At 49.8% G+C, this 15491-nt stretch overlaps 1 protein-coding gene and 1 non-coding gene across 9 annotated transcripts; both read left to right on the top strand.

Annotated features, from left to right (window-relative positions):
* Positions 1-6: 6 nt before the first annotated feature.
* On the top strand, positions 7-15129 carry PABPC4 (poly(A) binding protein cytoplasmic 4). 8 transcript variants are annotated; one of them, XM_024738838.1, is made up of 16 exons: positions 7-714; positions 3503-3696; positions 4422-4537; positions 5782-5921; positions 6282-6376; positions 7042-7179; positions 7789-7884; positions 9609-9881; positions 10234-10306; positions 10751-10870; positions 11373-11459; positions 11554-11681; positions 13054-13147; positions 13262-13392; positions 13656-13715; positions 14818-15126. In XM_024738838.1, exons 1-16 carry the CDS (start codon positions 522-524, stop codon positions 14833-14835), a joined length of 1956 nt encoding a protein of 651 aa, XP_024594606.1. In that variant the 5' UTR covers positions 7-521; the 3' UTR covers positions 14836-15126. The 8 variants fall into 8 exon arrangements, with proteins under 8 accessions (XP_024594606.1, XP_024594602.1, XP_024594608.1 ...); XM_024738834.1 differs by having other exon boundaries at positions 10234-10321; positions 13656-13758; positions 14818-15121; XM_024738840.1 differs by having other exon boundaries at positions 10751-10822; positions 13656-13758; positions 14818-15120.
* Positions 8155-8289, top strand: LOC112395599 (small nucleolar RNA SNORA55). The gene has a single exon (XR_003002407.1). It is a non-coding gene; the product is annotated as a small nucleolar RNA SNORA55 (small nucleolar RNA).
* Positions 15130-15491: the final 362 nt, after the last annotated feature.

Raw genomic sequence — 15491 nt, 5'->3', positions numbered from 1 at the left:
CCGCGCTGCCCTTCGCCGGCCCGGCGTGGGAGGCGGCTGCGCGCTTCGGCTGCCCGGGGTTTGCCGAGTCGGCACCGACAAATATTTGGTTTCCCTCTTCCCTGGGTTGCTGTAATCTTAAACCGTCGGGAGCCCGAGGCCTATATTTATAGAGAAACGCACGTTCCGGAGGCCGCCGTGGGCACCACTGGGTTGCCTCGGGAAGAATTTTTGTAATTTGGAGGACAGTCCCCGTTTTCATTGTTTTCATTTTTTGCAATTGGGAGCTTCCAGACCAGAACAGCTGAAAATTAACAAACTCCCAGGGAGGGCCATATTGTTTTTGAGAGCCTTTTGTCTGCGGGTGGGCAGTCTCGTCCGAGCCGTCCCCGCACTCCTCTCCGGCCCTCGGAGCCGACTCCAGCTTCTCTGAGCTTCACTGCCACCTGTGGGCCGCGGCTCGGAGCGGAGCCCCCTTTGTCCTGTGTGGCCCCCCCTAAGAAGTCCTCCTGGCGGGGCTCGGGGTGCTGGGGGCTGGGGAGATGAACGCTGCGGCCAGCAGCTACCCCATGGCCTCCCTGTACGTGGGTGACCTGCACTCGGACGTCACCGAGGCCATGCTGTATGAAAAGTTCAGTCCTGCGGGGCCTGTGCTGTCCATCCGGGTCTGCCGCGACATGATCACCCGCCGCTCCCTGGGTTATGCCTACGTCAACTTCCAGCAGCCGGCTGACGGTGAGTGTAAGCGGTGGCCACAAGTCCGTGGGCTCTTTGGGGACCCTAAGATTCCTTCTCCGGGCAGGTCCCCACCCCCGTGGAGAGGGCATCGCGACAGCACGTTGCCACAGAAGCCCTAGTCGGGGACGAGCCATGGGAGTTGAGAACGCGGGATCCTGGGATCAGACGACCAGAGTTTCAGTCTTGCTTCCACAACACTTGCTAACAGGGTGACCTTGGGCTAATGGGTGCTGGTGGGGTTGGAGCCCAAGGAGGCTGTAAAACAGGACCAGAAGGAAGTCGCTGTCATTCCGTATGTGGGCGGTTTGCTCTGTGAGCCTTGCCTGGTCAGTGGCCAGGCGTTCGGGCCCCTCACAGGCCTGGGGAAGGGACAGGATGATTGAAACACAATTACTTAAAAACTTTTACCTAGGCAAAGCTGTTGCCCCCTCCCCTGACTGTACCCTGGGCTAAGAGTCTTTGACTTTGTGCTGGTAAGGGGTTTTTCCGGGCAGGTAGAAAGTAGGGGAACAATGTTGTGTGTTGAACTTGAGCAGGCACTTGTATTAGCACCACTAGAGAGTGTGTGGTGCTGGGCCAGCTCCCTCCTCTGCGTGTTTGCCACCGGGGCGGAGGAGTTCTTTCTCTGGACAAGCCCTGGGCTGTGGAGCGTGGTCCGCAGGTAGTCTGGGGAAGCGCCTCTTGGAAATCCGCTAGGCTGGTGGGGGTTATGGCCTCAACCTGTGCACAGTGCTTTATACTTGACAAAACCCTTTTACTTCATCCCATCTGAAGAAAATAGGACTTCTGAGGGAGAAAAGCAGCTGCAAAAGGTGGGAGGCTAAGCTGGGACTGTGGGTGCAGTGCTCTGCCAGCCCTGACTGGGGCCATAGCCTGGAGCGTGGAGAGGTATGCTGCAGGCCTGGCCCGAGTGAGGCCAGAAGAAACCTAATCAGGGGCTGCACGTGACTCCAGAATAAAAGGGAACAACTGTAGAGACCATTACTGGGAGAAACAAGCCATTCTGTGGCCAAGGATCTCCGGGTCCCTATTTTTGTCACCACTTTGTTCACTGTCCGTGAAGCACAGAGAATGTCACTTGCCCAGGATGCAGTTGAGACCAGAGAATTGGACTTGCTGAGAGACACAAGGCACTGCTACCGTCAGTTCAGTGTGCTCTGAGTTGTGTCTGGCCACAGGGCACAAAGAAGGTAGCTGAGTGTGGCCTTTTAAGGGGGGAGTAGTGGGCACATTGGCTGTTGTCTGCCTCCTTGACTCTTCTGAGCAAAAGTCCTGTCACTTAGAGATAGTAGCAGAAGCCATTGGTTAGTGTGTCTGCCAACACATACCTCTGCAGGACCTCTCCCTGCTATAAATAAGTGCAGCCAGATTTGTCAGACTAAGCCGAGTTGCCTTGTGCAGCCCTCTCCGGAAATAGACAGGAGCTGTGTTGAAATGGGCTGCTAATTCACGCAACACAGTTAGGGGTCCCAGGCTGTGGATCACAGAGTCCTCACAAGCAAGCCCTTCTTTCTGTCCCGGACTTGCACTGACTTGGATCTGCCGTCCCCACTTTCCCTGATCTCCTCCCCTCTCATGCTGAACCAGCCCACCTGAGGAAAGTGGGAAAGATGGTTGGAAATAGGGCAAAGGAGATACCTTGCTGGCTGACTGGACAGCTGAGCCTGTGGAGGGGCAGAGTTAGGGATTGTGTCCCTGTTTTAAGTGAGATGGTGCCTTGAGGCGGGAGAAACACCCTCTACCCCCATCCCTTCATGGAGGAGGAGATTCTGGGAGATGTCGGTGCATAAGTCAGGGGAAGTAGGTGTGGGTCCTTTTTACTACCAGTAAAGAGAAGTGTTCTGCTGACCGGTAAGGGTTATTTTGGTCTCTGGTTCTTTAAATGGTCTCCGTGGTGTATACATGGATTGGGTTGGGAAGCTAAGGAAGCATCCCCAAGCACTGGGTTGAGAACTTCGTTGGGCACCAGGGCGTTTGAAAGTCCTGGAATTCCGTAGAACGCAGATGAAGACTTCTAGGTAGCCTAGAAACCACTAGGTGCAGGGCCTGCCTCCACTGTCAACTTAGGCAGAAAGGGGTTGCAGTTTCATCCTTCTTGTCCTGATGATACAAAGAACATTTCCATGTGTGGCCATCATTTTGATGATTGAGGCTTTTTTGTCAGAATCAATTTCTGTTCTCAGAAATTGAAAATATAAGAAAGTGGGCTGAATTTGGAGATAGCACATTTTCCCCAATCGAATGCTCACAGGTTTTTTTAGTCATTTGTCTCATAGACAGGTTGTAAACTAAGTGACAGCTAGTTGATGATGCTGATGCAATACCTTACTGAAAAATAATCAGAAAGTCTGCCATTAGTTTCTTAGTCAGTAGTTAGCTATACCGTTTAGCCATCCTGAACATAAGTTTGTCCATTTTATAAGAGGGATCATTTCACCTCTTCCACCTCCATCCTGGTGGGCACTAGGCTGCAAAGTCCTTTATAAATGATAAAGCTTAGTCAAATGTGAGGCGTTACTTGATCCTGGTGCTATAAACCCATTTAGATTATCTTGCATATAACCTCCTTACCCCAGAGGGGTTGAGACTTCTGCCACGAAGGAGGACGATTAGCTAGAACTTAGCCTCAGTAGCACTGCAGCCTAGAGGAATCTGATGTCCTTTAATTTTGATAGAGTTGAATTTCATCAGAGTGCTTACCTTGAAAGTTCTGGAGTTATCTGTTCCTGGGATGGTGGCAGGTAACGTTTTATATCCTTGACTGAAATATGTTTCTCTCTTGCAGCTGAGCGGGCCTTGGATACCATGAACTTTGATGTGATTAAGGGAAAGCCAATCCGTATCATGTGGTCTCAGAGGGATCCCTCTTTGAGAAAATCTGGCGTGGGAAATGTCTTCATCAAGAACCTGGACAAATCTATAGATAACAAGGCACTTTATGATACTTTTTCGGCTTTTGGAAACATTCTGTCCTGCAAGGTAAACACTGATTAAATGATTTCAGCAGAATAATTACAGAATCATGAAAACAAATACCAGATGGGGAATTGCTTGGAATTGGGTGACCGGGTATGATAATTTCCAAAATGCTGGAAATGGCTCTGAAGTCTAAAAGTTCACTGCAGCAAACCTCGGTGCCACAGCCCAGCATAAACCAGCAGGCGCTTTCGTGTCTTTGTTTATTCTTCCCTCTGCCTGAAATATCCTTCCTGTTTTCTAGCTTTGGAAGGCATCAAAAGGTTTCTCCTGGGGAGTGGGGGGCTGGAAAGTACCAGAGCAATGCCTCTGGTCTCCAGGAAGCTGTACTTAGTCATGTTAGAAGCATGAATTCACCCTCTTCCTTCTCCGCACACCTGTTTATGTGGAGCATTTTGTACAGCTCGTGTGGTGGTGGTTTACATGTCTGACTCCACACTAGACTGAAATTCTGTTGTGGGCTTGGAAACTGGTTTGTCATTCTGTAGCCCTGTGGTTTTGCACCCAGATCTTAATATATTTTTTTAATGAAGTAAGAAAACATTTGGAATAGAAGGAGCTTAATGGTGGCTACCATTTTTAAATGGAACATTATTGGGTACCTGCTGTAGTCTCCTGCCTTTTGAACATGGATGGGCTAGAGGCCTCTCAGACCCAGGAGCCCACACGGCTCTCGAGTCTCTGCAGCTGGGCAGTGGCGCTGAAGTGGCCCGCCTTGTTTTTGACAGGTGGTGTGTGATGAGAACGGCTCTAAGGGTTATGCCTTTGTCCACTTCGAGACCCAGGAGGCTGCCGACAAGGCTATCGAGAAGATGAATGGCATGCTCCTCAATGACCGCAAAGTGTGAGTGTCCCAGTCCGGAGCAACAGCCGTCGCATGAGCCAGCCGTGGCCCCACCTCGGTATTAACTGGCACACACAAGGCGGCTACTGGTTCTCGGCCCAAGTGTGGCCTGCTCCTACCTCTCCACTCCAGGGCTGGTGAGTCTCCCTGCCCGAGCCATGGCAGCCCTTTTGACTCGCCAAGGTGGGCTTTCTGCCCAAGCCATGGCTGGCCTGCCGCCTCTCCCTTAAAAGCATCCGTCTGTGGGTTTTGTGAGCGTCGGCAACAGGGGCTGGCTGGAAGGCAGCTCTTAAGCCCACTCTGAGCAGGGGTCTTGGCCAGCAGCAGAGTGGAGAGGGCCCTGGACTGACCAGGAGCTGTGTACTAGTCATGTGACCTTGGCCTTCTGTGATTCAGGTCTTTCCGTGGGGTCACTCGCTAGGGGTTGATGCAAATTGTCCCCTCCACGTGGCTAACTTATGACTCAGTGGTCTTCAAATACAAGGCTGGCTCCACAGCAATAATTAATTTGGTTACAATGAAAAGTCTTATCCCATTGCAGAAGACTGTTCGTAATAGACCTTGTTGCTTTGGTGTGGTTATTTCAGAAGGGAGAGATGGGGATCTTAGTTAAGCCATGCAGGGAGAGAAGGGACAATAAATCTTGGTTGTGACAAGCAAGAGTCATTTCTGTCCTTTGTGTTACCGCACAGACCAGGGGATGGCTTGTGTTAATGATGTGCGTGTGCCCAGTGGTCAGGTCTTCTAAAGGTATCACTGGAAAAAAGCCTAAAGGTTTTTCATGTATGGATACCTTTCCCTGTTAAGTGTAAACAGCACCAAAACAAAGTAAGAAAAGCAAAGGCTACCTCTTAGTTCACTCCGACAGTCTCACTCCTAGGATTAACCACTGTTAACAGTTTGGTTTGTATCCTTCCAGACCTTTTCTATGCATTTACATAGATGCACAGAAATGAACGTTTTAAAAACATGGTCATCAGGTTTCTTCACGAAGGCAGTGTGATGTGGTAGGAGGAGCCCTGGCCTGAGCCAGGAGCCCTGGGGCTGGTCCTTGTAGGACAGTCCTGCCTCTTTCTCTTTCTGCTGGGGAGTTGGGACGTCTCTGAGCTTGCTCTCTTGGTGGTTGGATGGGAACTCGTGTGTTTTAACCTCTCCTGTCAGCCTTTAACCTGCGTTCCTTCGGGCCCCTGGAAATCGTGTTTTGTTCCTCTGAGTGATCACTGTTTTTCACGGTTTCTTTTTAGGTTTGTGGGCAGATTCAAGTCTCGAAAAGAGCGGGAAGCTGAGCTTGGAGCCAAAGCTAAGGAATTCACCAATGTTTATATCAAAAACTCTGGGGAAGAGGTGGATGATGAGAGTCTGAAAGAGCTATTCAGCCAGTTTGGTAAGTCAGGGTCCTTTGTCCCATGTGTCCCCTTTCACAGTCCACCAGACCTGGAATTCCTCTATTTTTACTTAACAGATGAGCCCACCCAGACCCAGAAGTAAAATGCCTTGTATGACAAAGGCCACAGGGTAGATAGGAATAGACTCCAGGCCTTGGCTCTTGGCTTCATCCTACTTTGTCCCATCCCCAAGGCCATCTCAGCAGCTTGGTCAGAAGTAGAAGGCCAGGCATGGTGCCTCTTTCTTAGAGTCCATCTGGGCTCAGCAGGAGCTTGTTTCAAGTGGGCTCCTAGAGAAGCCTTCTCTCCTTGAGCTGTGATAGAGATGCTGTTACTAATAGTTCTGTCTTTGGTAACAGGTAAGACTCTAAGTGTCAAGGTGATGAGAGATCCCAGTGGGAAATCCAAAGGCTTTGGCTTTGTGAGTTATGAAAAACACGAGGATGCCAATAAGGTGAGAGCACCATGAGGGTCGGGGAGGATTTGTAGGGAGTGGCCCTAGTGTGTGGACAGGGCCTTGCCAGCACATGGTAGAGCTGAGCTGTAATTGTCTGAGTACCTAGTAGTGATGCATGGTCACTGTGCTCTGGAATTGTCTTCCTGAGGGATTTCACATTAACTGTTTTCAAAGCACTTGGCATGTGCCCATCACCTCAGCTGTTCAGCCCTGTAGGTTGAAAGAGTAGGGCAGGCATTTGTTCCCATTCATAGGTGAGGGAACCAAGGGCCCCGAGTTGCTGATCTGATAAAAGAACAGTAGCCGCTTCCGGGAGAACCATTGTGCTAGGCCCTCAACATGTATCACTCAATACCCTGAAAGAACGTAAGGAATTTAGTGGCAGCCAGATGATCAACCTAGGCTCATGTCTACCGTGCTTGTATTTATACAGCTGTACAGTTTTTTCACTGAATTATCTGGACCAGTGACCCATTTAAATATTAACCCCATTTTACTGATGAGGAAGTTTGGATTGGCTTAGCTGACTTCAGAGTGAAATTAATTTTTAGCCCTGTAGGGAAGATTTTTTTCTCTCAGAATATTTGGTGGGACTTAACAGACCTCCAGAGCAAGGCCCCTGCCTCTGCATCTTGATTTAAAATCATGTATTTCCTCTTCAGGCCGTGGAGGAGATGAATGGAAAAGAAATCAGTGGGAAAGTCATTTTCGTCGGCCGTGCACAGAAGAAAGTGGAACGGCAGGCCGAGTTAAAGCGAAAATTTGAACAGCTGAAACAGGAGAGAATTAGTCGGTATCAGGTAAGAGGTGGTCGCAGCCCAGCCTACCAGCAGGGGCTGTACCACGAGATGTTGGCAAAAGCATCCTTAGTTTGGCAGGCTTTCTTTTTGGGGACCATGAGTCTCCTCTTCTCATTTCTCTCAAGATCATCAGGTTTAACAGGATGTACCTACCAGATACAGCAGCGGTTCTGGAACAAGGATGAAGATAATTTATTCATTTAGGGACTCTATTCTGGAAGCCTCAGCCTGTTCTTAGTCATGTGCGTTCTGTTTACTTAAATGATACCACTTTCTTTGGAACGGTATAAGGAGAACCCTGCTAGGTCAGTGGTCAGCCAGACCAGCTGTGAGAAAGGCTGGGACTGTATCGATGGTCCTGTCAGAGTCTTCAGCAGTAGATTCTCAGCCTTGAGCCTGCATCAGAATCCCCTGCAGGACTTATGAAAACAGATTGCTGGGTCCCACAGCTTCTGATTCATTAGGTGTGGGTTCTGGCCTGAGAATTTACATTTCTGACAAGTACCCAGAGATACTGCTATTGCATGTCTGGAGCCCATATTTGGAGAACCACTGTCTTAGGAAATGTGTGAGGTATAGAAGTGCAATTAACAGATCTTTCTGCTTCAGGGGGTGAACCTGTACATTAAGAACTTGGATGACACCATTGACGATGAAAAGTTAAGGAAAGAGTTTTCTCCTTTTGGATCAATCACCAGTGCTAAGGTATTTTATACTGAGATGTGGGGATTGAAAGCAGAAGTTGTAAACTTGCAGAGGTTTATTGCATTTGCTTCATTGAAGGAATAGGATCTAAATTTTCATTTCTGAGAGTAGCTACCACATTCATCTAGCAAATTCCTCCTGGCATTCGGTTACCCATCTGAGTATATGCTCTGGAAAATGACATTTTGTTAGGTTAACATTGCACTGTCTCCCAAGTACTGAGATGTGGAGATGCATCTGACTCAGTGCCTCCCTGCCAGCCCCCCAAGAGCACCTGAATCTTTCCCATTCTTTGCTGCTTTGTGCTGGTGTGGGGACAGATGGTGCCACAGCATGAGCAGGGGAAATCCAGACGGGTTGTCTTTCACTTGTCTTGAGGCCTGTCTCTACAACTCTGCCACACTTATTCCTTGAACGAAGGTGTTTGAGGATTTTGGAGCTGGGGTTGGGAACTTCCATCTGGTGTCCTAAAGAAGGAGAGGGGAGTAGAAAGTTTGTTTTTCCGTGTTTTGCATTGTGCGTCATCTGCTTGATTTTCTTTGATAATGATAGCAACTGAGTTAGCTGGGGGAGTAAGTACAAACCCCCTTGTGAAGATAAGGATGAGAAGGGAATGCTGGTTAGGTGAAGAGTCGTATTGTGTGTCCTTGGTGCTTTGGGTGTGTGGTGGGCACTGATGGCATCGGAAAGTTTTGGGGCATAGCCTGTTGCAGACTCTATACCTGCTCCACAGAGGTGAGGCAGATGTCACAGAGTCCTCCAGGGGATGAGAAAGGAGGCCAGCGGGCCGGTAAAGACTTGGTGACCCTGCCCTGGCCCTTAGCTTGTCACTCACAACCCAGGAGCATTATCAGTGGTCGCAGGGCGTTGGCCAGAAGCCACCCCCAGGAATTTCCTCAGTTCCTCACCCCCTCCCTCCTGTCACCCCCGTGACGGGCCTCCAGCAGCACAAGGAATGATAGTCTCTCTTAGCGGACCGGCACAGGAGTCAAGATGGCATTTGCAAGAAGAGAGCAAAAGAACCGTATCTTGAAGTTTCCCGGCACCATGCCCAAGATCAAGGTGTCACATTACTTTCACACACCTTACTGGTCCACCTCGTTGGTAGACAGGTGTTGGGTTGATACACATCTTTACTCCCATGTCCTCCACTTCAGGAGGCTCACCAGGCGGTGAGCTAAGACATGAGTGAAATGTAGAGATTACAGAGTGAGACTAGAATCCAGCTGCTTGTCTCCCGGCTGGTTGTAGTTCTGCTGTGTTTATTCTCATTGAATTAATGGTGGCAGTCATTGATTTTTATGACTCCTGCCCACATGTATTTCAAAAGCATGTCCTAACCTTGCTAAGAGCTTACTAAGTTTTGTTCACCAAGGTCTTGGGCAGATGAGTTTTACAAATAAGTTGCTTGATGCTAATGTCCAGATCTCTGTGAGTTCCCAGAGATAGCTATGCTTCTAGGTATGAGGAAACATCTTCGGGTTCCTGGTTCAACCATTAGCCATATCACAGTATTTGGGAACTTGAGTCACCTGGGGATCTAAAAAGGAAAAAGCTTAGTTTCTCCCTTTAGACTTTGTGATTCAGTTGGTGACTCAGTTGGTCTGGGGTCCATCGTGGGACTGGACTGTGAAGCCTTGACCTAGACCTGGTAACTCTTGGAGTGGAACCCAGGTTTTAACACAGAGACACCTTTGTGCTAAGTGGCTGGTCTTGTTTTGTAGGTGATGCTGGAGGATGGGAGAAGCAAAGGGTTTGGCTTTGTCTGCTTCTCATCCCCTGAAGAGGCAACCAAAGCAGTCACGGAGATGAACGGACGCATCGTGGGCTCCAAGCCACTGTACGTCGCCCTGGCCCAGAGAAAAGAAGAGAGAAAGGCTCACCTGACCAACCAGTATATGCAGCGGGTGGCCGGGATGAGAGCGCTCCCCGCCAATGCCATCTTAAATCAGTTCCAGCCTGCAGCTGGGGGCTACTTTGTGCCAGCAGTTCCACAGGTGGGTATGCAGTATGCTCATGTCTGCTTGGAACCTGCCTGCTGATAGCTGCTCCTATAGTCCGCAGTGGTTGGGGAGAGGGAGTTTTGGATATTGGATTCTAGAATGTCACAGTAAAGATCCTTCAAATAAAACAAGGAAGGACTTAACTCGTGGTTGTGCACACACAGTGACAGGGGTAAAGTAAAAGAGTCCCTGTTAACTGGCTGTCCCTCCCCCAAGCTCGAGTAGAGAGCGCCTCTGTCCTGAAAAATTAGCCTAGGGCCCGGTAGTGAGATGAGGTGAGATGAGATACTTCTCGAGTGTGGCTTCAGGTCCTTAAATAAAAGGGCTTGGCTGCTCTTTCTTACAGGCTCAGGGAAGACCTCCATATTACACACCTAACCAGTTAGCACAGATGAGGCCTAATCCACGCTGGCAGCAAGGTGGGAGACCTCAAGGTAGGTGGTGGGGAACAGTGATTTGATCGCCCAGGATGTACCTGTCCTGGCCTCCCCTCCCTGCCCCCTCTGAGGCACAGCCTAGGTTCGGCTGTGTCGTTCATCAGTGACGTGCATTTTTTTAAATTTATTTATTTATTTTTATATCTTTATTGGGGTATAATTGCTTTACAGTGGTGTGTTAGTTTCTGCTTTATAACAAAGTGAATCAGTTATACATATACATATATCCCCATATCTCCTCCCTCTTGCGTCTCCCTCCCTCCCCCCCCCTCCCTATCCCACCCCTCTAGGTGGTCACAAACACCGAGCTGATCTCCCTGTGCTATGTGGCTGCTTCCCACTAGCTATCTATTTTACGTTTGGTAGTGTGTATATGTCCATGCCACTCTCGCTTTGAGTGACGTGCATTTTTTGTCTCTTCACCAGGCTTCCAAGGAATGCCAAGTGCTATACGCCAGTCTGGGCCTCGTCCAGCTCTTCGCCATCTGGCTCCAACTGGTAATGCTCCGGCCTCTCGTGGCCTCCCTACTACCGCTCAGAGAGTCGGTGAGCAAACTGGCCTTGAAGTGTGGCCCGGGGAGGAGGGAGTCAGGACGACTAGGCTCTGCTCAGGGTTGGTCAGTTCGTTGGGCTCACCGTGTTGTCCGGTCCTGGTTCTTTACTCTTAGCTGTGTGCTTAGGTGGGTACTTAAGGAGCAGGGAACCAGTATGAGTTCTGAGTGTTGGTTCCTTTTAAGATTCTTTGCCTCATCGGTGACTCACGTGAACAAGGTCAGTTGTAGAAATTTGTTAGCTGAATGACGACAGAGGCAGCCTGTTCTTTGGGTGGGGTTGGGAGATTCAAGGGACTTTTTTGCAGATTATGTCCTGTGTTCCAAGAGGTGGCAAGAGTTGTATGTTTTCTGTTGGCTCTTCCTCGAAAGTAGCGGTAGTGGCCCCATGTGTGATGTGTGCTGTATGAACATGCTTTGGAATTGCTCCTTCCGTGGGACGTGGCCAGTTGGACATCTGCTGCCAACACTGATGTGCATTTGCTGGTCTGTTGTAGGGTCTGAGTGCCCGGACCGCTTGGCTATGGACTTTGGTGGGGCTGGTGCCGCCCAGCAAGGGCTGACTGACAGCTGCCAGTCTGGAGGTGGTATTGGATGCACACAGAATGGGGAAAGATGGGATTTGACGGGTCTTTGCCCAGACCGATGGGCTTTAATTTTACTTGTCCTTTTCCTAAGGTGTTCCCACAGCTGTGCAGAGCCTAGCGCCTCGTGCCGCTGTTGCCGCCGCTGCTCCTCGGGCTGTTGCACCTTACAAATACGCCTCCAGTGTCCGCAGCCCTCACCCCGCCATCCAGCCCCTGCAGGTGAGGTCCATCAAACAGAACCCTAGAAGGGTCCCCCCTGCTTCCACGTGATTCAAAAGCTGCCTTGCTTGGATTCCCTCAACGGGTATTAAATGCCTGCTCTGTGTCAGGGAGCCATGTCCCGTGTGGTGACCCTGCCCTTGGGAGACTCTCTAGTGGGAGAGAAGGGGCTTGCACGTGTTCTTCTGATAATGGTTGGCTTAGTAATGCCCCCGAGGAGGCAGCTGTGCTTCCTGCTCTCCTCACCGTGTGCGTGGGCTCTCTCAGCTCTTTGAAGCTTCCATTTCACTTTCACATCCAGTGGTCGAATTGATCCTTAGCTGCTCTCCAGGTGACTGGGTGGCAAAGAACATCTTAGATGAAAGGTTCATCTTCAGAGGTATTAGGCTGGGTGGAGGAATTGGACCTGGATCTCAGGTTCTCTAAGCTGGAGCTGCTATCTCTAGAGTTGTGCCTCTCAGGCAGGCCAAGCAGCGAGCTTGTGGCAGAACTCTGCAGTTTGCTTGGAGGAGCTGTGCTGGGCCTTGCTTCCTCCTGCTCTGTGCTCTGAGTTGGAAATTTCCCAGAACTTGGCACTATGAGAAATATTTTTGCCTATAAGACCCTACTTTTAGCACTGTGACTGGTATTGACGGTCCTCAGCATTTAATACAATAAAAACATGCGGTTCATGGGCTTCCCTGGTGGCGCAGTGGTTGAGAGTCCGCCTGCCGATGCAGGGGACACGGGTTCGTGCCCCGGTCCGGGAAGATCCCACATGCCGCGGAGCAGCTGGGCCTGTGAGCCGTGGCCGCTGAGCCTGCGCATCCGGAGCCTGTGCTCCGCGGTGGGAGAGGCCACAACAGTGAGAGGCCCGCGTACCGCCAAAAAAACAAAACAAACATGCGGTTCAGTGAAAGTGATACAGGATGTAATTATAAGCATTTTCCTATTCATGTCCTTCGACCCAGTCTCTACTGGGAATTCACCCTAAAGGAAAACTAACTTTCAGGAAAGGGCTACACATACAAATGTTCATGGTATCTTACTTATTAACAAGGCTTCAATGTCTTGGGCAGCCTTGGGTAAATTATGATCGTTGTAGCCTTGAGTAAAGTAAAATCATTTGGTAAATGACTGTGTAGCATTGTAGGTTTTTCTTAGTCATTTCCCTTCTCCGAATAGCACGTGGCATTTTAACTGTGGTTGGTTGTGTTTTTTGCTCACACCACTCTGTTCCTCTCCTGAATCCCCAAGACTGCAGTCAGTTCCCTGACAGCAGAGACAACTACCTCCTTCTCCGCTTTAACTCAGTAGACTCGAGTGGTTGTGCACATGACCACTGTCCCTGTACTTAGCCGGGTGCTAATCCGCCGCCTCTCCTGGTTCCCAGGCACCCCAGCCTGCGGTCCACGTGCAGGGGCAGGAGCCGCTGACCGCCTCCATGCTGGCTGCAGCACCCCCGCAGGAACAGAAACAGATGCTGGGTGAGTGACCCACGTGCTTGCAGAAGAGGGGGCCAGAGCTGCTACTGACCTGGACACCAGCGTCCCTTCTCTACTGGGATGCCACTGGGTTTTTCACAGAATACCTTCCCACAGGTGAACGTTTGTTCCCGCTCATCCAGACGATGCACTCAAACCTGGCTGGGAAGATTACGGGGATGCTGCTGGAGATTGACAACTCGGAGCTGCTGCACATGCTGGAGTCCCCCGAGTCTCTCCGCTCCAAGGTGAGCAGGTTACCAGACCCCCGCGGCTTCCGCTCACTCGGCTCAGGAGGACAGGGGGTGGCCTTGGACACCCAGGGGTGGCAGAGAGAAGGGTCTGCTGCCCCTGTGACCTCCTCGTGCCTCGCCTGTGACCTGAGGGCTGCTGGCGCGTGGGTATCTGAGAGAGTGGTCAGCACCAGGAGAGGCCACCGCTGGGCCTGGGCACCAGGGAGGGGCGGAGGGGCTCTCCTCAGGTGTCACTGACCACCTGGAGCTTCTCACAGGTGGATGAAGCTGTGGCGGTCCTACAGGCTCATCATGCCAAGAAAGAAGCTGCCCAGAAGGTGGGCGCTGTTGCTGCTGCTACCTCTTAGACAAGGACAAACCGTATGTTTGGCTCTTTATTTTCTGCAATGGTTATGACTCTTGAACCATCTCCCTGAAAGATTAGGGGCAATGTATATGTAGAGCCACGTTTCTATCCCTTAACCTGATAACTTGGGCAGGCTGTCACCTGGGTTTTTTCTGTCACCTGGATGAGTTAATATGAAACAAAGAGAGTCCTGGTGGTAAATTAGAAGACACAAACAACAGTTTTCTCCATAAAGAGCACCTGGTTAGATCTTTCTCAAGAATCACCTTGTCTGTCTCGAATAATGGTGGATATATGAGGCATTGTCATAAACCGATCCCACAGCCTCATTTCTATGAACATCTCCCTAGTTTGGCTTGAGGTTGTGAGGTCAGTTGTGTGGCATCCACGGTTTAGCTCTGGAAACACAGCGGGCAGAGGCCTTGGTGTCAGAGTGAGAGAGACAGACACACCTGGCTACAGTTACAAGGTGTGTTCCCATCGACTTCTGCATTTGGGGGCCAGGGCCTCTGTCTGCAGGGACTTGGGGCAGTGAAGCTTAACTAGGACCTCTGACGAGGACTGGTGGTTGCCTCCAGATGGAGAAAAGAGAGGACCAAATGAACATGGGCAGAGGCAAGGGAAAAGAGCACATGGTAAGGGCCAGAGCTCGTGTGTTGGTAGGGTTTGACTTGGCATAGTCATAGCCCCTTGTCAAGGGCCTGAGCCCTGTCATTTTGAGTTTAAGCAAGGATGGCCAGGAAGGGTCAAGGTTGGGGCTTTACATACAAGTACCCTCGAAGGCACTGGTTCTTAACCAGGGGTGCCTTCTCAGAGGACATTTGCCAATATCTGGAAACATTTTTGGTTGTCACAACTGGGAATATTACTGGTATCTAGTTGGGAAGAGGCCAGGGATGCAGCTAAACGTCCTGCAATACACAGGACAGCCCCCACAGAAGAATTATCTGGGCCAAAATGTCAGTGGGCACCAAGGCTGAGACCCTGCTCTACAGTACTTACATCAGAGATTTCCGTGCGTCTCTGAGGTTTTTTTGATTTTGTATTCATAGTGTTGGTGCTTTTCTTTTCAGGATTCAAAAGCCAAATAAACCCTCATGGAATTCAGCTCAAGGTTTGAAGACGTCCTAGCTTGTCCTATGGACCTCAACACCAAGAACCACAAATTGCAAATTTAATAGGTCATTTTGTATCAAAAGGTCAATTATGAAGCACCTAGAATTTTTCAATTAAAAGAATATATTCTCTGGGTTCTGATATGGCCCAAACAGTGTTAACTTTTTTTTTTCTATTGTGAGTTTGATTTTTTTCTCCCCAGAAACTGGTTTTATTTGATGTACCCAAGTTTTAAGTTTCTCAATAAAGAAAAAATCTCCATAAAACTGCCTCTGTTTTTCTCTGACCACAGTTTTCTGTATAAATTCCAGTTTTCACTGCAAGTAATTTTTGGATGTAAATAGGGTCAAGTGAAGTTCTGTATATCTTGCCATCCTTTCCTGATGGTTGTAAGATTATTTTGGATTAGCAAGGTGTGCAGAACTGTCCCATTGTGTTCTACTGTGGGAGGACCTTTATAGTGGGAACAGAAGTCTAGTACAGCCACAGCAGACCTTGGGTCTGGCACAGGAAAATCGGGTAAAGGGTGGCATTGGCGTGCTTTCCAAGGACACGTGGTGAGACACGCAGAACCTATCTTGCCTCTCCCTTCTTGGACTGTGTTGCTCGGGGTTTGCCAGTCCCCTCTTAT

Source organism: Neophocaena asiaeorientalis, unplaced genomic scaffold (assembly GCF_003031525.2).
Source record: "Neophocaena asiaeorientalis asiaeorientalis breed wild unplaced genomic scaffold, Neophocaena_asiaeorientalis_V1.1 scaffold106, whole genome shotgun sequence".
Lineage (NCBI taxonomy): Eukaryota > Metazoa > Chordata > Mammalia > Artiodactyla > Phocoenidae > Neophocaena > Neophocaena asiaeorientalis.
The sequence above is the reverse complement of the archived record's forward strand: the minus strand, read 5'-3'. Positions and strand labels throughout refer to the sequence as shown.

Coding starts and splice junctions, on each gene's coding strand:
- PABPC4 (XM_024738834.1), top strand. CDS start 522: ATGAACGCTGCGGCCAGCAGCTACCCCATGGCCTCCCTGTACGTGGGT. Junction 7,180..7,788: donor AGAGAATTAGTCGGTATCAG/GTAAGAGGTGGT, acceptor TTTCTGCTTCAG/GGGGTGAACCTGTACATTAA. Junction 11,682..13,053: donor CCGCCATCCAGCCCCTGCAG/GTGAGGTCCATC, acceptor CCTGGTTCCCAG/GCACCCCAGCCTGCGGTCCA.